Source organism: Patiria miniata, unplaced genomic scaffold (assembly GCF_015706575.1).
Source record: "Patiria miniata isolate m_02_andy unplaced genomic scaffold, ASM1570657v1 HiC_scaffold_20, whole genome shotgun sequence".
Classification (NCBI taxonomy): domain Eukaryota; kingdom Metazoa; phylum Echinodermata; class Asteroidea; order Valvatida; family Asterinidae; genus Patiria; species Patiria miniata.
Window position 1 is genome coordinate 34,767,332 of NW_024037059.1, and position 18,417 is coordinate 34,785,748.

Consider the following 18,417-nt stretch of genomic DNA (forward strand, 5'->3'; position numbering starts at 1 on the left):
ACGATGTATGCACTTTGAATCATGTTCATTACTTTAGTGTTTATGGCAGGATAATTTTCAAAGTAAACAATACATTTATTATTTAATTATGAATGATTTTTAAAAGAAATTATGCATTTTTTAAGTGTACAGCGTTTGTTATGTTAGCTAAAGCATTTTAGAAAATAATCTTTATTATTATTATAACTTATAATTAATAAATTGTTGACTTAATTAATTAAAGTAAGTAATAAATTATTAATGCATTTATTTTATTTTTTTTCTCAGAAATTATGCATATTTTTTAAATGTACAGCGCTTGAAATGTAATGTAAGGCATTTTAAAAATAATATGAATTGCTGTAGTACGTAATTGTTAAATTGATTAAAGGGAAAATACAACATTTGCAAACATCGAAAATTAAAATGACCAAGTTTTTACGAAATACCTTACAGGATGTTGGTAAATGACAGTCTAAAGCATCCTGTAAAATTATGGCACCTGATGTGAAGTCATTTTCAAGAAAATTGTATTTTTTTTTACATTGTCAACGGTGGTGGGCCGACCACCGTAGGAAAACCTAACTATTTTTCACTACTGCTCCAAATTTACCATTTTTTTCAGTCCAATTTTGTTTGCTAATTGGTTTTTATGTTCATGAATAGGTGTAGGTCAGCTAGACTGGTTTCCTTAGCGTACAATTTTCCGGCATCTGTAAATTGATCCATTTCATCTTCAGTGGAGTCAGGGAACCAGACTACTTGAACATTGTTTTTCTTGGTTTTTCCAGCATTTTCGAAGACAAAACTTCCAACATGTCAGTGTAACAATAATTTGATCTATTATACTAACCCCTCAAATAGTTCATTTCTGAACATTAAAGCATAAGGCCAAACAAAAGTCTCCGGTTTCTGGTATGGAGCTTGCCCAAAAAGTGGTGCGGCGACGCGGCTTTTTTTTTTTACCTGATTTTTTTGCTTCAAATGTCGACTAATGACTGCAAATTGTGCCCGACTAAACTTAGTGCAAATGTATGGGAACTTCAGGGAAGACTGGTTAAGCAATCGCCGCAAGAGCCCTCATTGATTGCATTGCTCGGTCTCCCCGACCCCGAAAAAATATTGATAAGCATTGCTAAATCTTGCCTTTTTTTCATTGACACTTCTTTAATTCCCCCTTTTATTCATTTATTCGTTCATTCATTTAATCCTTTACTTATTTAAAATTATTTTTTTCGGTGTATTCGTCTGTTTAAAGTTCTTTTCTTCTATAAAAATCCCGCTGGCATTTCACACTCGATGTTCTATAATTCATGTATTAATTCCCCTTCTTAGCGTCATGCGCGTTTACCTACCTGCCGTAAGCGGCGCCCTTCAGCATATCCCCCGATTTGATGACATCATCGTGTTTCACAGGTCACCGTACAAATAGATACCCAGCGTCCTATGTTCCCTCTCTAGTATCTTTGATTGGTACGTGTGCTAAAATGGTCACTATAAGACCAAACGCCAAGGGCGTTTATCTGGCAGGTTCTTGACACCGTACAGGCCTACATTTCATGAATCTATGTGAATTGGACATGAAATTACACTAGAATATTGTGAGAAACACGCAATACAAATCCACGAAACTCGCAATTTAAAAGTTTAGTTTCTACGTAGTACGTTGGCTTGAAGATAATACCGAGCAATCACGTCACCATTTTATCAGTGCCCGCTATGTTGCGCTAAATTCACAAATAACGAGCTGGGTATAGGAGCAAAAGTGGAGTTCAAATTTGTTGTTTTGTGGCAAGTAAGTCTCTCTCTTTAAACCCTTTAGCGTCATACGCAAGTAAGTCTCTCTCTATAAACCGCACAGCATCCCCTTTTGCCCGAACCCCCATCACGACCACAAACCTCCTAAAGAAAACCACTTCGCAAAGCAAACTGGGTAGTGCTGACCTCGTTTGAGTGGCTGAAGCTTTATATTATACCAATAATCAGTGGGGTGACGGAGGGCCTTTTTTGTGATTGAAGGAGGTGTTTGTTACACAACCCTTTGTCCATCCACGTTTTATTGTTAAACCTTGCGCTTCTAAGGTCGTAGGCCTACATGTTAGTTCAGCACATGCCTACAACTTACCATTATTAGCGGGTTGTACATACAGTTCTTGTTTTACCCTTTTTTTTTTCAAATTTTCAAGAAAACCTGTTTTTTTTTCCCACGATTGGCCGTCTATTCTAACGTCTCGTGGAATTCAAAAAGCGCCACCAATTGTATGAAATCGACCATGAATATTTTAAGAGATATACAAGAGATAAGAGGAAAGCCGTGTCCAGAAACTTGGCGTCACAACATCGAGTTTTGTGAACAGGTGTGACATTTGCATGTGATCTAATACAAGCTGATAAAGCAGCTGATGGTAGCGTTTATATTGCTTGAAGGTCATGACTGGGAGAGGGAGCCGCCTCTATCATATGACCTTCTTTCATATAAATCTGGATTATTTAATGACTATTTGGTTTGCATGTCATTGCAACCCCGTTTAAGCATCAGCAGATATGAATACCTAACGGCAGATATTTATGACCAAATCACAATACGCTCCTCTCAGGCACATGTGAGCTGTGATCACAACAAAAAGTAACTTGAAGGTTTCAGTAATTTAAGTGATAATAGATCCAGCCATTATCACTACTCTGTAAGTGACGGTTACACAGATCAAATAAAATTGCATGTTGAGCGCGACCAATCAAAATTGGATGCGGAGGATCACACACCAAAAAAAACACCTGAAGGTTAAAGCTGTTTATCTTCTCTTATTGTCAGTTTAGACAGTTTCAATAAAATGCCAGAATTGGACGCGATAAACCAAGGCTTGTATCGGTTATTGTGATAATGTATAAGGTAATTAACTTCTCTAGTAGCCTCATTCGCACTCACCAACAGTGTTTTGGCTAGACCAAACCAAAATGGCGGTGACAGCTGGTTGGAAAATATTGGTCGTTTTAGCCGTTTTCGCACAGTTGTTCGTGACCACGGGGCCCCTGTATAACTACAATGTTTTCTTTGTAAGGTTCCAAGATGAGTTTCAGACGGATGCAGTTGTGACAGGTGAGCGAAGTAGATCAATATTTGTCCTGCATCGTCACACATTTGACATTGGGTAAAGTTTATAGATTTATTTGTGTTTATTTTATATGCCTATACTATACTGATGTATTTTGGAATACAATTTTAGGCCATAACCAGTGTCCCATGAAACATCTCCAAGAGTTGTCACCTGTTTTGGAGAGAGAAAATCTGTTTAATCTTCAATAATTCATTGTGTCTGTTTAGAACAGTGCAAGAATCCTCTCTGCCGCGTAGCCCCCGCGCCTATTGAGCTTTTTCAACGTTATACCAGACCCTTGGCTTACTTCCCTTATTTCCTTGTCTAACTCTGTTTAATGATGGAACTAGATGTTACTTTAAGTTTGCTACATCAATCCCAAAGTAAACGATTTAGCGCTAGTTGCAGGTCTAGAAAGAGATAGCAAAGTTAAGCTACCAGGTCCGAATAACCAAACAGTGTTGTTTGAATAGCACCTATAGTACCTGACAATTGAAAACTTTTTGTTTTGGTTTGAGGTAGGTAAGGGTGTGTGTTTCTGCTGTTTTCCAAAGGGTGCACCGTAGTTCTGCTTCCGAGTTCAAACTGCTGTTAGTAGCCCATTAAGTAACGGTGTTTGTAACGCCATATTGTTGAGGAAGTCGGGATGCTGCAATGACACTAGTTCTTCGTCACAAACTACCAAAATATTCGTTTATAAAAGACATTTAGTAACATTACTTTAATTTTAAATTCCAATTGCGAATGTATATTGTTTGTTTTTTTAAGCTCACGTCACCTTTGCATTACAGTTGTTTTTACATGTGCCCCAAATTGCTTTGCTACAGCGCCCACATTCGCTCGAAATATAGCCTATTATTGTATCTTTCATCGAATTGTATTCAAGGGTATTTTCTTTTCTTTTCAGGGTGGTTGGGATCATTGAGTTCGTCGCTGCTCTGTGCATCATCTCCCCTCGCTGCAGTCATCGGCTCCAAAATCGGCAATCTTCGCCTTTCGGTCCTCGGCGTCGTCCTGGCCTTGTCTGGTTTCCTGTCGACGTCATTCATAACCTCGTTGGGGCACGGGTACCTGACTCTGGGCATCATGGCGGGCCTGGGGGCGGGCTTCGCTTTCTGTGCGGCTGGTAGTCTGCTGTTGGATTGGTACTCGGACCAGCCAGGGAACTGCCGCGCCACGGGAAGCGCATTGCTTGGAAGCTCAGTTGGTATGTGTTAAGTTCGTTTATAAGCCCTGCACACGAGGCTTGATTTTATCGGATATTAAAAGGCAGAATTCAGAGGAAATTCAAAGGAAATGTTTTCCAGAAAATGTTGGCGTTTTTTGCCAGAAAAAAATATTTTTTTTAATTTTATTTATTTATTTATTTATTTATTTATTACATTTCTTTACCCAGGGAATATTTTATTTATTGATAAAAAACAAACTATGTGTATTTTCACTATTAACCCAAAATTTTCACTCCTTTTTAATGGATTTATTTACTTGTTTTCCCAGGGAATACTCAAACAGTTTAAAACTCGTTTCAATTTGGGCCCTGCATACATTACAAATGACTATACATACACGTACAATTACAAATAAAGTTGCGTAGTCCTCTGACCTCTTCCAGGTAATTGGTTCAATTCTTTGTCTCGATGACGGGCGTTGGGGGTCTTGGTTGGCAATGGAGAAGGGGGGGGGGTTGACGTCGCTTCGGCTGCGGGTAGCACTGGTTGGATAGCCGAAAAACTGTCGAAACATCTAGGCTAACTAAAGTTGGTATCTTTGGGGCATCGGAATACAACATTGTACCAAAGACGGAATCTATTTAAGCCCATAATTTCTTTGCTTATGCCTATAGACCAAGACAAACTTAGATCTCCAAACATCTTATGCACATTCGGCAACGATTGTGCCAGATAGCCTATCTTTGGATTTTTTTCGGTTTATTTCATTGTTGTAACTTAAACTAAATTTACTTTTAGGTGTCATGGTTTTTGGGCCTGTGCTCAATACACTCAATGCATCGTGTGGATGGAGAAACTCATTCAGAATTCTAAGTGGCGTGATGCTCCTCGTCGGTCTAGCGTCGGCACTGACTTTATGGAAGTCCAACAAAGTAAGACAACGCAGCCAAAATGAAGAGGGAAAAGCCGCTAGGGAGAAGACTTTATCCCACTCTACTAAGGAGATGATTGATGGGTCTAGCTCTACTAAGGGGAAGAAAGACACCATCACCCCAGACGACGACAGAGCCACATTAACCACAGTTAATTCATTCAACGATGCCGAGACGATACCTGAATGGAGGGAAGTCACTGTCATCCTCGAAAATGAGACAGTAATCAAAAAGACGGTTCAAAATGGCGAGGACAGGATACGAGAAGAGTCAAACATCTCCGAAGGAGAAGAGGACAAAATCAGCAAGCACGATGAGAGAACAACAGAAGAGGCTTCGTCCAAACATTGCGAGAAGATACCCAAAGAGTCTGGTGTGTCAGAAGGGGAAAAAGAGACTACCTGCCGGAACGATGAGACAGTTATCCATAAGACATTGTCTCAAGATGGCGATACAAAGATTTCCGAAGAGTCAGATACTTCTGAAGGAAAGGAAAACACAATCAGCCAGGACGATGAGGAAGCCCCAAGAGAGACCTCATCCAACTACAGCAAGAAACCACTAGTAGAATCTGACGCCTCAAAATGGAAGAAAGTTGCCATCGGCCAAGACGACGAGCGCGAAAAGACATTTAAAGGTTATGACAACTCGGATGGTGAGAAAGACATCATCAGCCAAGAAGATGAGACGGCTTCCGAAGAGATATCGTCCAACGCTTGCGAGAAGATATTTGCAGGACCTTTTGCCTCTGACAGGAATAAAGACGCCACTGGCTTGTCCAGAGTGGCAACTACCAGAAAGTGTTCATCCAAGGATCTCGTTGAGAATACGTCTGGAGCATGCTGGTTTGACGCATCTGACTATCGGAAAGAAATCAGTGACAGTAAGTTCCGAGTGCTCTTGGACATAGAGGTGTGGCTCTGGGTTATGAACAACACATTCGCACAGATTGGCTGGTCATTTGTAATTGTGAACTATGTAAGTACACTCCAGGAATTACTACATTATGTTATACATTGTTAGCTTCCTCGGCAATCAACTTGTTAAAAATGTATTTTTTTGTTTGCACAAAAACAGTATATGGTGCAGTATCACCACTCACGAGAGGCCCATTGTGCTCTAAGCACTAACATTCCATCAGAGTGTTAATAAGACTACATCGATTTCGTGTCTGCGTCGGCAGGAGGTAATTGTGTTCCTGTGCACGGCAGTGTGCATTGTATCTATTTTTTACCGTTGAACAAACTCCAATGCGGCTTGCTACTTTTTTCTTTGACAGTTTTCAATTAATGTTGGTATTCTCTTCATAAATCAGTCCAGCTTCATGGAGAGGAACGAGCTATCCACCGAGCAGATCTCCTTTGTTTTAACGGTGTTTGGCGCTGCGGAAGTAGCCGGCAAAATCGCCTTCGCCATGTTTGGAGATCGCTTGCCCTGTCTGAAGATGTACGTGATAGTGACGTCCTCGCTTTGTGGCGCTGTTGTCTCAGCCTTCCTGACGCTCTGTTCAACTTTTCAGCAGATGATGTGCTTATCAATCGGTAATGTTATGTTTCTTTTTCTTTCAATTTTGTTTTTGAATGGACATAAAATCAATCGTTTTCTTTAGGTTTATGTTGTGTTAATTGACTGTGCACATGACACTTTTGTGGAATATTACACCAATACACAAACAAATAACATCGCTCACAACTTTGGCTTGCAATTGTTTTCTTTGCACATCTCATTCTTTAAATTCTTTCCAATTACGTATGTTTATCTTTTAGAATATCATTTCTTTATTATCTTCAAATCAATCAAATCGAAGTTTATTATCCACACATAAAAGTATAGAAATTCAGCTTCCACTGGCATTTCTGAACAATGACATTACATAAAAGCACTATCCAATATGTAGTGCAATATGCACCGATCACTAAAAAAAATAATACAATACAGTTAAATTGAGAGGACCACGATGCATTACACATACAATTAGTCGTAAGTCAACATAGCACACAACAATAAAAAAGACAAGACCATACAAATGACATATTAAAATGACGGCTCTTCAGACAGTAATATCAATATCAATATCACCTATTGAACAGATAGATAGCGTTTTGAACAAACGAGTTCCTAGTGTGACAATGTGAAGTGGGTGGGACGCAAAGACATATGATCTATTGAATTTAAACCAAATACTAGGTTTGCGGATGACAGCCATTTTTTTGTAAAGCGTTGGTTCTGAAAAAACAACAACCCGGTTTTGAGAGTGATTTCTCGCCCCACCCCCTTTTCATATTTTATAAAAGAGGAGGAATAAGGGGGTAACTCTTCCTTTATGTTGATTTGTTTTCCAGCATGGGGCCTCTGTCGAGGAGGATGTTACGGTGCGTCTATGGCAGCTGCTAACGAGTTATTTCGGAGCTACGGTCCTCGTGTCGTTACTGCAATCGCTTTGTTTGGATTCGGTCTGGGGAGTCTGATGGGCGCCCCGATCTTAGGTGAGTCTGGACTACGTGCCTGACTACGAACTGAGAGCAAACGCTCGTAACGTGTTTTATTTGTGCCCAAGTCCAGTTGCAATTTGTCGCGTACTTCTCACTAGTCTGGTTCCCAGAGTGTCACTGCGTCAAAGTTCACATTGCATATCATTGATCTTTCTCCTGTCGTGATCAAGGACTATACGACCCTTCCGGATTTTATGCAAATAGTAAGCACAAGGTATTTAAAAGCACAACAAAAATGTCTTCACTACTTTTACTATCCAACTAATGCATAATAATTGGCGTGGCTTCTGTGTGTTATTTTGGCATTTTTTTGTGTACGATCATATGGAGGCGTCTGCGTGTTGTTAGGGTAAAAGGTAGAAATTGATGGTTTGGAGTTTTTTTTTCCCACTCATTTTCCCAAAAGAAAAATTAGGGTAGGGGCTGTTAGAATAGGGTAGGTGGCGAAACCGGAAGCAGAACTATTTTTTTTGGCCTAAGTGTATGTTTGTCTCTTTTTTCATATACTTCCTTTTCCTACAAAACAAATAACCTTTGGATATGAGAGTAGTTCTGTCAAAATGTTTATTTGGCTTAATATTGGTGTATTTCAATCTCTATTGCAGGCGGGTTGTACGACCTAACTGGCGACTACACATTCAGTCTCTTCGTCCTTGTGGGCAGTTTCTCGCTCTCCGTCCTTTGCGCGGTATTGATTCCCGCCAAAAGAAAGTTACAGCGGCGTTGGTGTGTCTCGCGAGATGCAATGGAGAATAAAAGGCACCACAACAAGTCGAGTGACACTGTTTACTTGGAGAAACCGAACACCGCAGAGTTGGGAACGCCTAACCCGGCGTATGAAAGCGAGTGTTGAACAGAGTTGTGGTTGAGTCAGTTACAACCTTAATTCACAAAGAAAACCACAAAACTAAAAACCACAAATCTATCACAAGTCTAGTCGCAGGCCAATCACAAGTCAATCACAAATGAAATCACAATTTAAAACACAAGTCAATCATCAGGTAAATCACACACGCCAATCACAAGTGAAATCACAAGTGAAATCACAAGTTAAAAAACAAGTTCATCATTAAAGTCAAATCACAAGCCAACCACAGTTCAATCACAATTTAAATCACAGTCCACTATAGGCCAAACCACACGCTCATCATAAATCAAATCACAAGTCCATCACAAGTCAAATCGCAAGTCAATCATAAGTCATATCACAAGTCCGTTCTAAGACAAAGCATACGCTCATCATAAGTCAGGTCACAAGTCCGTCATATGTAAAATCTCAAGTTGTTCACAATTCACACCACAAGTTGGTGGCGGGTTAGCTCACTTTTGAAAGGGGACAATGCCATTCTCAAAGTTCATATGAATTACCTGTGATTTGACCTGACACTAAAATGACTGTGAATTGACATTGGAAAACTTGTGTGGACTTGACTAAAAATCTGATGTTGCGTCAAGACAAAAATCCACTGCTGGCCAGTTTGATGGTATTTTAATATGTATATCTTAACTATTTTCTTTCTCCAAATGTTTACTTATTGATCAAAGAATGGGATGCTCTGGTTCCATGCAGATTTGACATGAAATGATCGTAGACAGAATGTGATAAAACAGAGTCTTTAATAATCCGTCCAAATAATCCGTAACTGCATTGTGGAAAGGAAAAGTATGACTGATTAGGGCCTTATGGTATTTTATCTGGGTTTTGAAACCTTCTTAGAATTGTTTTCAAAGTGTGGACATTTCGTCGCATATCACTGTCTTTCATTGTCTGAGTAAGAAACGTTACCGATCAAGTACACGTATGAAAGTGACTTACATTTTTGCCGTCAAAGTTATATCTTGCAATTAACTTCGATTCACTAGATGGTAAAGCTATATAATCACCACTTAATCTATGGTTCAGCAGAAGGGCACCCAAAATCAACCCAAGTAGCATTACATCGCTTTAAGGTGGTCAGGCAATATCACCTTAGTCAGAACGTTACTCAGCGTCAACCAGGTTAAGGTAAACGCTACACAATAGCAATATAGGTTTCACTATATAACTCTAGTAGTTAAGCAATAATGGTTGACTATTTCAATCTAGTTAAGCATAATGTTACAATTTCAAGCTGTTTAGCAGAACGTTTCACTATATTAATCTAGTTAAGCAAAAAGTTACACCGTATACATTTAAATGAGTGGATGGTTATGTATGTTTGTATGTCAATATGGTTAAGAGATGAGTATAAAAATATTTACATTTATTTATAAGATGCACTCACGCAAAAAGCTGGATACACCTCTTAGTGATTCTTAAACTCTTGTAATATATCTATGTACATACTTCATAATTACGAAGTACATAAACCAATAGTTTGGCGAATTTCATTATTGAGCATTCGCGCCTTCCTTCTTCGTTATGCGTACAGGTAATGGTTAAATTCATAATGTCAAAGCATGAGCAATAACCCAGGGGACGTGGTAACAGAATCTGCATTCTGTGTTATTTTTCGTGCAATCGAAAAGAGATGGAAACTTTCGTTTGGACTCACAAGACACCCCAAAACACTTCGCTGTCCAGAGGTTTTTTTAAGCGAAACGTTACTTCAGAACACGACGATCTCTTTAATTGTGCTTGTACCCCGCTGTGCTATTGCACGCACACGATGAAATGTTTATCCCGAAAGAAAATCGTGATGTGCACATGCAGAACACCGAACTTGCATATTGTGTGTCTTGATATGAAAAGGCTAAATTATTAATGTTTATATCCCCCATCCCTCAGAATCAGGGTTTACATGCATCTTAAAATGTGCCAAGGCCACTTCTTCTCATCTGTGCAATGCGATGTGCATTCATTTTACTTATTTAGCATCTTCTGAAACTCATTTCCTAGATGAAAGACGCCATTTTGGAATGTTGGCGCTCAAAGAGGAAATTTTCTCCTAAATGTAGTCTTTACTATACATGTTTTGTCTTCAAGAAAAGGCTACTCGCGGTTACTATGCATTTTTTTAACCAGCATCATTTCCTTTTTTTTGAGGGGGGGGGGCGGGGTTTAACGTCATTTTTTGATAAATATTTAATTGAAGATCTCTGCACACAGCGCTTTTAATTTGATTGTAGTTCTCAGAATATCATCCACATCCTTCCGTTTCGTGTTTCAGACTTTCTCATTGTCCTCCATTATTCCTATGACCGCGTAGATGCTTTCGTCAATGTTTCCCACGGTTATGCACACCTGTTTATACAAAAGTAAATGAAAAACCAATATCAAAATTTCTGAATTATACATGTTGGTTCCCCAGTTAACATCATTTTGCATCTTTTGATTTGCTAATAGTATTTATGTGCTTTACCTCTTCTTCAATAAGCAATGCCTCCAGATTCTCGACAACATCTTTGAAACGTTGGTCTTGCCCTCGGGTTTTTATGCCAGCAACTCCGCATGATGGAATATCTGGGGGAAATGCAGTAAACGATTAATAGATCAAAGAATGGAGGCCTAACATAAGGGTGCCAGTCTATGCCACATCTTTCTGATCATCACAAGATTATACTAAAGTTTGCACACATAGTTTGGCACTGTAGTTTGCACACAACGTGACTGGAATGGTTTGTTATGCTATTTTCTTATCGTAACTGCGGTATACTAACGTTCATTAATACTTACAGTTGTTTCTTGCAGTTATTTGGTCTGGATATGCGCTAGCCTTTGTTCAACTTGGGTCCATGTCGTGAATATAGGCGTCAATATTGGCGTCAATATTTGCGACTTGGGTCCATGTCGTGAATATTGGCGTCAACATTGGCGTTAATATTTGCGACTTGGGTCCATGTCGTGAATATTGGCGTCAATATTAGCGTCAATATTTGCGACTTGGGTCCATGTCGTGAATATTGCTGTCAATATTGACGCAAATATTTGCGACATGGAGGCGATGTCGTGAATATTGGCGTCAATATTGGCGTCAATATATATGTGCGATGTCCCTTTAAAGCCACCATACCTGAGCAATATATAAATTGTGTCTGATTTGGTACCAAATTAAACTGGAGAGGGAAAGATCATGGGCGTCGCAAGGGGGGGGGGCGCCCCCCCCCCGAAAAGCCAAAAAAAGGGGAAAAAACGAAGAAAAAAAAAAGAAAAAGAGAGAAGAAAAAGAGGTGCGGAGTCATAGTGGTGTACATTCAATGGGATGGAGAGGGACAAAATTTCCCTTCCCCCTCTAAAACTGATAAATCGGGAATATGTTGAGAAATACAGGATTTTGGGGGTTAAAAGTATGTTCCCCCCCCTAGAAAAAAATCCTGGTCACGCCCATGGGGAAGATAGGACGGGTCCGCTTAAATAGGGAAACAGGGCATGTACTTGCTCAAATGTCGCGATGAGGCGCACGGCAGGTATGCAAAACTTTTCCCCATGCACTCAACGTGAAACTTTAGTTATGCAAAGCCGCTAAATTAATTTTTAGGGGTAAAATTATGCACATATGCAACATTTTAAAGCAGATTATTCCCTGATTAATAGCAGCATTTCTCCGCTTTTTTAAAAAGTATTATGCTAATGAGCTTTTGTACACGTTCAGAGATTGGGGTGGTAATGTGAACAATGTATGCACTTTGAATCATGTTCATTACTTTAGTGTTTATGGCAGGATAATTTTCAAAGTAATGTGGGGAAATGGATTATGAATATACATGTAGTACCTTTAAACTAAGCCCTAAACTGCTGCTTTAAGGCGAATTGTTTACAGCGCGCACATCACCTCGGGTGCGGTAGTCGCCTTCCGCCAAACAGGAACTAGTTCTGGATCATCCTATGTTTGTAACCCTTATCTGATGTATAATTCATCTTTTGGTGATAACCCTATGTGAATTGAGTTAAGACAACAATTATGTTAGAACACTTTTAATAGTTGAAATCAAGGGATAATGCAGATTTACTCACATGGAAATGGCCCATGGATACATAAGTTGTTAAGTAATACGGCCTCTTTCGGCGTCCCTAGAATGGCGTGAGGAAAAGGGCTTACGGTGAGAGACAATTTCATTGAATTTCTGCTTGTATTTAATGGTTTGCCAACACTCCTTGTGTTTGAAGGATAGTATCATATTGAACTGATATCATAGGTGTGGTTTTGGAAGGGTAAAGCTGAGGGGTTAGTTCAGAAAACAGCTGTAATTCTGCGCTCATGTCAGCCGGCCATGCGATCTATTTGTAGCTATCATCAGTGCGTAGCGTGTACATGTACATTTCTATACGTGGGCTCGTGTTGTGTGCGCGCGTCTGTACGTGCAATGTACATGAACTTGTAAACAAGGGTTGTCATTTTCACCTAGTCTGTGTGGCCAGTGCGTACGGCTCTATAAATGCTTTACTGTTTTTACGCATCAAACATTGTGTTTTGGGGCATTCGTGCAGCATTTGCATGTAGTTTACTGATTGTTTTATCAATTGAACTGCAAGATTATTCAAGCACTTATTTCATGTATTTGTTTAATTGTAATTTCTGTGTGATTGGATTGTTTCCTTAGACCGCTAGCTCAGAGACATTCCTCCATGATCACATACATGTACATGTAGTACAGCCAGGGTCCTGTTTTACTGAAGGCTCAAGCCTAGTGTTGGGTGAGCATCTCATGCTTATCTTAATTAAATAATTGAACAGAGAGACTTTGGACATTTATTCTGACAAGGTTTATAATTTATTCTTTATTATTTTACAATTGTGTGTGAAATCAAGACTTTTAATTAAATAATTTCTTGTAATTAATATGCGTGTAATGAAACAATAAAGTTTATAAATGTCATTTCAGGGGTTTTGTTTTCGTAGTCAACACAATAAAAACCGAGACAGCAAGTTACAACCAAGAGTTGGCGTGTTATATTTTTGGACAAGGCCTACTGCTCCCTGACCCGGGATTCACATCCCACACCGTTGGTTCAGCGCAAGCTGACAACACCAAGTTGTCCCCCATCGTGGGATTTACTACAGTAAATAATACATAAATTATTTAATTATTAATGATTTTTAAAAGAAATTATGCATTTTTTAAGTGTACAGCGTTTGTTATGTTAGCTAAAGCATATTAAAAAATAATCTTTGTACTCTTTTCGCCCCAATAGGGTGACTTTCCCATAGACTTGTGCACAAACCTAAACTGTCACCTCACCCAAGTTTACCTTATGTTTTTTCCACGAAATTTAGTATTTATACTAATTGGACCATGAGGAATCGATCTAGATGGTTAGCGACAGCAAAATTCCTTGTCCTAAGGGTCGTTTTCATAAAAGGGCGACAGTTATTTTGTCGCCTCAATAAGGTGTATCGCCCTATTGTGGACGGAGTTCGCAAAACCTGTCGCCCTATTACAGTAATAGTAGTAATTATTATAACTTATAATTAATAAATTGTTGACTTAATTAATTAAAGTAAGTAATTAATTATTAATGCATTATTTTATTTTCTTCTCAGAAATTATGCTGTATTAGGTAATTGTTAAATTGATTAATTAATTGAATTGTTAATGCATTTATTGTTTAATTTTTTAAAAGAATTATGCATTTTTTAAATGTTTGCAGCTCTTGTAATGTAATGTTATGCATTTTTAAAATAATGTGAATTATTATTTGAACGTCAAAGCTTCAAAAATCATTCTATTTATGTTATGAGCAAGGGGTTATAATCGGGAAATGATGTATTCATATTTAATAATAAAAATACCATGCCTATTTGCTTTTCAAGGCAAAAAATTTGAAGCTGGTCTCCATATTTCAACAACTTCAGGGAAGCTGTAGACTTGTTAGGCAATCGCCGCAAGAGTCCTCATTGATTGCATTGCTTCGTCCCCCGCCCCTTAAAAAATATCGAATTTGGTCAGACCAAAGTTCCGGAATTGACGGGGCCACGCGGCTTTTTTTTTTTTTTTTTTGCTTTGTTTTTTTCTTCAAGCTTGGATTGTACAGACAAGGTAGGTACTATTTTGCTTTTTTGGTGTCCTCATGTACATTGGTATCCTCCATAATTTGCCTTGGTGCTTTCGATCATTTGCCTTGGTGCAATTTCCCATTCCTTGGTGCTCTTTGGTAAAAAAAAAATGAGGAGGTGCGGAAATAGAGGGCCCTGTTGGAGCTACCGCGGAACATAGTGAAAAAAAAAAGATCGACGCACATGATTAAAATCGACGCGCGCGCTGACCAGAGACCGACTTATTATTTTTTTTGGCCTAAGCATTGCTAAATCTCGACGTATTTTCATCGACATTCCTTTTATTCCCCTTTTTATTCATTTATTTGTTCAATCCTTCAATCCTTTACTTATTTTTAAATTAGTTTCTCGGTGTATTTGTCTGTTTACAGTTTTTTCTTTAATGAAAGTCCCGCTTGCATTTTACACCGATGCCCTATAATTCATGTATTAGGTAGCAGACAAGTAAATAAACTTCCATAGACCCCAATGGTAAATGCTCCCACTTCGAAAATTCGGGAAAAATACTCACTACTCTCCAAGGTGTTCGAGACATACATCAAATTAAAGCTTATTTCATCATCTTTCATTTTCTTTTCAATTTTTGGGGGGACAACTTATGACTTTTAGGAGAAATTTCCAACTGAAGATGATCACCCCTGAAATAGTCCTGAAGCCCATCGCCATTTTGATAAACGATGCCTACACTTCATTGCAAAATAGAGCGCTTTTAGGGTGCAAATATCATCAAAATTACACAGAACTGCAAGCTCCCAGTCCTGTGCACGGCTTCCACCAATATTTTTTACAAACCCTCAAGTTCATGACCCACAGCATGCTCAATAACCGAAGATTTTGAGGGCATGCAAATCGTGATTTGGCCGGTGCAGGCAATTTCGGACCGATTTACTGGTCTGCACCCTATAAAGAAGCGAGGTTTTGAAAAAATTCCCCAAACCACTTGTGCGGCACGAGGAAGGATGGATGACTCATATTTCATCAAAAAATTGCAAGAAAAAACATATCTGACTGCGATTTCTGGCCTGAAACAAGCCCTCTGTTTGCGGCTACCTTACTGCAGGGCACCCCCATTGGCCGTTATTTGAGTTTTTGCTCCTTCCGACCCCAAATTACCCCCCCCCCCCCCCCATGTTCGCTCGAAATTACTGTGATCGGACGACGGTCCATCGGCCCTATTCAGATTTTTGGCGCATTTGTTGCGGAACCGCCATTGGTGACCCCTTTTGAAACGCTGCCCCCCCCCCCCCAGGTTCCGCCTCCCTGAAAAAAAACACTCCCCAAACATTTGACAACAAACGATGGAAGGCGCCATTTTGAAACTACACTGTAGGTAGCAGACCAGTAAATAAACTTCCATAGACCCCAATGGTAAATGCTCCCACTTCAAAAATTCGGGAAAAATACTCACTACTCTTCAAGGTGTTCGAGACATACATCAAATTAAAGCTTATTTCATCATCTTTCATTTTCTTTTCAATTTGTGGGAGGTCAACTTATGACTTTTAGGAGAAATTTCCATCTAAAGATGATCACCCCTGAAAATAGTCCTGAAGCCCATCGCCATTTTTAAAAACGATGCCTACACTCCATTGCAAAATAGAGCGCTTTTCGGGTCCAAATTACATCAAAATTACACAGAACTGCAAGCTCCCAGCCCTGTGCACGGCTTTCACCCATATTTGTTACAAACCCTCAAGTTCATGGCCCACAGCATGCTTAATAACCGAAGATTTTGAGGGCATGCAAATCGTGATTTGGCCGGCGTAGGCAATTTCGGACCGATTTACTGGTCTGCACCCATTAATTCCCCTTAGCGTCATGCGCGTTTACTTACCTGCCGTAAGCGGCGCCCTTCCGCATATCCCCCAATTTGATGACGTCATTGTGTTTCACAGGTCACCGTACAAATAGATACCCGGTGTCCTATGTTCCCTCTCTAGTATCTTTATTTGGTATGTGTGCTAAAATGGTCACCAAGACCAAAAGCCACGGGCGTTTATTTGCCAGGTTCTTGACACCGTAGACCTACAAATCATAAATTGTACATGAAAATACACTAGAAGATTGTAAGAAACACACAATACAAATCCACGAAACTCGCAATTTAAAAGTTGAGTTTCTACGTAGTTGGCTTGAAGATAATACCGAGCAATTACGTCACCATTTCATCAGTGCCCGCTATGTTGCGCTAAATTCACAAATAACGAGCTGGGTATAGGAGCAAAAGTGGAGTTCAAATTTTTTGTTGTGGCAAGTAAGTCTCTCTCTTATAACTGCACAGCATCCCCTGTTGCCCGAACCCCCACACGACCGCAAACCTCCTGAAGAAAACCACTTCGCAAACCTAACTGGGTAGTGCTGACATCGTTTGAGTGACTGAAGCTTTATATTATACCTCACTCGGAGCAGTCGATAGGGTTGGTGGCACTCGTACTGGCCTGGATGGGATAGCCTCAGTGGGGAATTACGTGCCTCCCGTACTTCCGTGCTAGTTGGCCATCTAAATAAAGCATTTATTAAGTAAAATATCTTCTCTACTAAAATAAACACAATCTTGGCTACTGCCTTATCAATCAATGTCCAAATATGACGTCACGGCGCAATATTCTTTAAAACAATGATCATGATCTCAATCAATAGATTTTCTATACCAAAGGAAATGTAGCTAACTTTCTCAACAATCAAGTAAATATCAAGAAAGAGGAAAAGAAGGTGAAAAATCATTCTTAAAGGCACATACTCTACAATAAATCTGGATAGTTCGTAACGTTAAATATGAACACACATCATTCCTTTAAGGTACATCTCTATCTAAGACTCTCAGGCTTTCTTTAATCGAATTTAAGTCATATCCAACACACATGTCATTCTCTGGGAAAATGACTAGCATGAATTTATATAAACACATAACATTTAAATTAGAAAATAACTGAATACTCACAGTCACAAGAGACTCTTCTCTTCTCCGAAAAAAACATGGAATGTAGCCTCAAACCATGTGCCCCTCACAAGCAAATAGGTGTACTGGAGAGTCAATATCTCTCAAAATCACACACAAAATAAGTGGATGGCAATCGAAATTATTACAAATTGCAACATCCAAACAGAAGTAGAATCGCTGCGGGGCAATAATTGCTAGCAGGCCGCCGGCACTGCTCGAGATATCAAGCTTTCTGCCGCACCTAAAAAAACAAAAGCCTCGCCACGCCACGATGCTCCCAGAAGTCCGTAGGACCAAAAAACATATTCAAAGTTTCCCGCGACGACAGTACCTTTAACCTTTCTTTGCGACCAAAACCACTCAACCTTGGAACAACAACAAACGTGACTATGACCAACGACGCACACAGACCTAGACATGTACAAGTCATCTAACCACTGAAAAGTTACATCAAAGTTACTCGCTAAAAAAAAGACTTTGTGACACTTGGCATCACAACATCCAGTTTTGTAAACAGGTGTGACATTTGCATGTGATCTATTACAAGCTGACAGAGCAGCTGATGGTAGCGTTAATATGCTTGGAGGGGCGTGGCTGGGGGAGGGAGCACGTTCCTCCATTCCCAGCTGGACTACGTGCAAGGCTTATTTGGTCATGCGAAACCGCCACCACTATCATATGACCTTCTTTCATATAAATCTGGATTATTTGATGACTATTTTGTTTGCATGTCATTGCAACCCCGTTTAAGCATCAGCAGATCTGAATACCTAACGGCAGATATTTATGACCAAATCACAATACTGTCCTCTCAGGCACATGTGAGCTGTGATCA

The 18,417-nt window shown here is 39.5% G+C and overlaps 2 protein-coding genes and 1 long non-coding RNA gene across 4 annotated transcripts; all 3 read left to right on the plus strand.

Moving 5' to 3' along the window:
• Window positions 1-2,832: 2,832 nt before the first annotated feature.
• LOC119728072 (monocarboxylate transporter 12-like) lies at window positions 2,833-5,660 on the plus strand. The gene is made up of 4 exons (XM_038200146.1): window positions 2,833-3,076; window positions 3,982-4,281; window positions 5,042-5,548; window positions 5,635-5,660. The coding sequence occupies exons 1-4, from the start codon at window positions 2,935-2,937 to the stop codon at window positions 5,658-5,660; spliced, it is 975 nt and encodes a 324-aa protein (XP_038056074.1). The 5' UTR covers window positions 2,833-2,934.
• Window positions 5,661-5,848: 188 nt separating this feature from the next.
• On the plus strand, window positions 5,849-9,614 carry LOC119727409 (monocarboxylate transporter 13-like). 2 transcript variants are annotated; one of them, XM_038199275.1, is made up of 4 exons: window positions 5,849-6,058; window positions 6,491-6,716; window positions 7,518-7,661; window positions 8,273-9,614. In XM_038199275.1, exons 1-4 carry the CDS (start codon window positions 5,858-5,860, stop codon window positions 8,518-8,520), a joined length of 819 nt encoding a protein of 272 aa, XP_038055203.1. In that variant the 5' UTR covers window positions 5,849-5,857; the 3' UTR covers window positions 8,521-9,614. The 2 variants fall into 2 exon arrangements, with proteins under 2 accessions (XP_038055203.1, XP_038055204.1); XM_038199276.1 differs by lacking the exon at window positions 5,849-6,058 and adding an exon at window positions 6,091-6,153.
• Window positions 9,615-12,696: 3,082 nt separating this feature from the next.
• On the plus strand, window positions 12,697-13,517 carry LOC119729340. Its single transcript, XR_005271230.1, has 2 exons — window positions 12,697-13,281; window positions 13,470-13,517. It is a non-coding gene; the product is annotated as an uncharacterized LOC119729340 (long non-coding RNA).
• The last annotated feature ends 4,900 nt before the right edge of the window (window positions 13,518-18,417 follow it).

Coding starts and splice junctions, on each gene's coding strand:
- LOC119728072 (XM_038200146.1), top strand. CDS start 2,935: ATGGCGGTGACAGCTGGTTGGAAAATATTGGTCGTTTTAGCCGTTTTC. Junction 3,077..3,981: donor GACGGATGCAGTTGTGACAG/GTGAGCGAAGTA, acceptor TTTTCTTTTCAG/GGTGGTTGGGATCATTGAGT. Junction 4,282..5,041: donor ATTGCTTGGAAGCTCAGTTG/GTATGTGTTAAG, acceptor ATTTACTTTTAG/GTGTCATGGTTTTTGGGCCT.
- LOC119727409 (XM_038199275.1), top strand. CDS start 5,858: ATGAGACGGCTTCCGAAGAGATATCGTCCAACGCTTGCGAGAAGATAT. Junction 6,059..6,490: donor TCGGAAAGAAATCAGTGACA/GTAAGTTCCGAG, acceptor TTCATAAATCAG/TCCAGCTTCATGGAGAGGAA. Junction 7,662..8,272: donor GATGGGCGCCCCGATCTTAG/GTGAGTCTGGAC, acceptor TCTCTATTGCAG/GCGGGTTGTACGACCTAACT.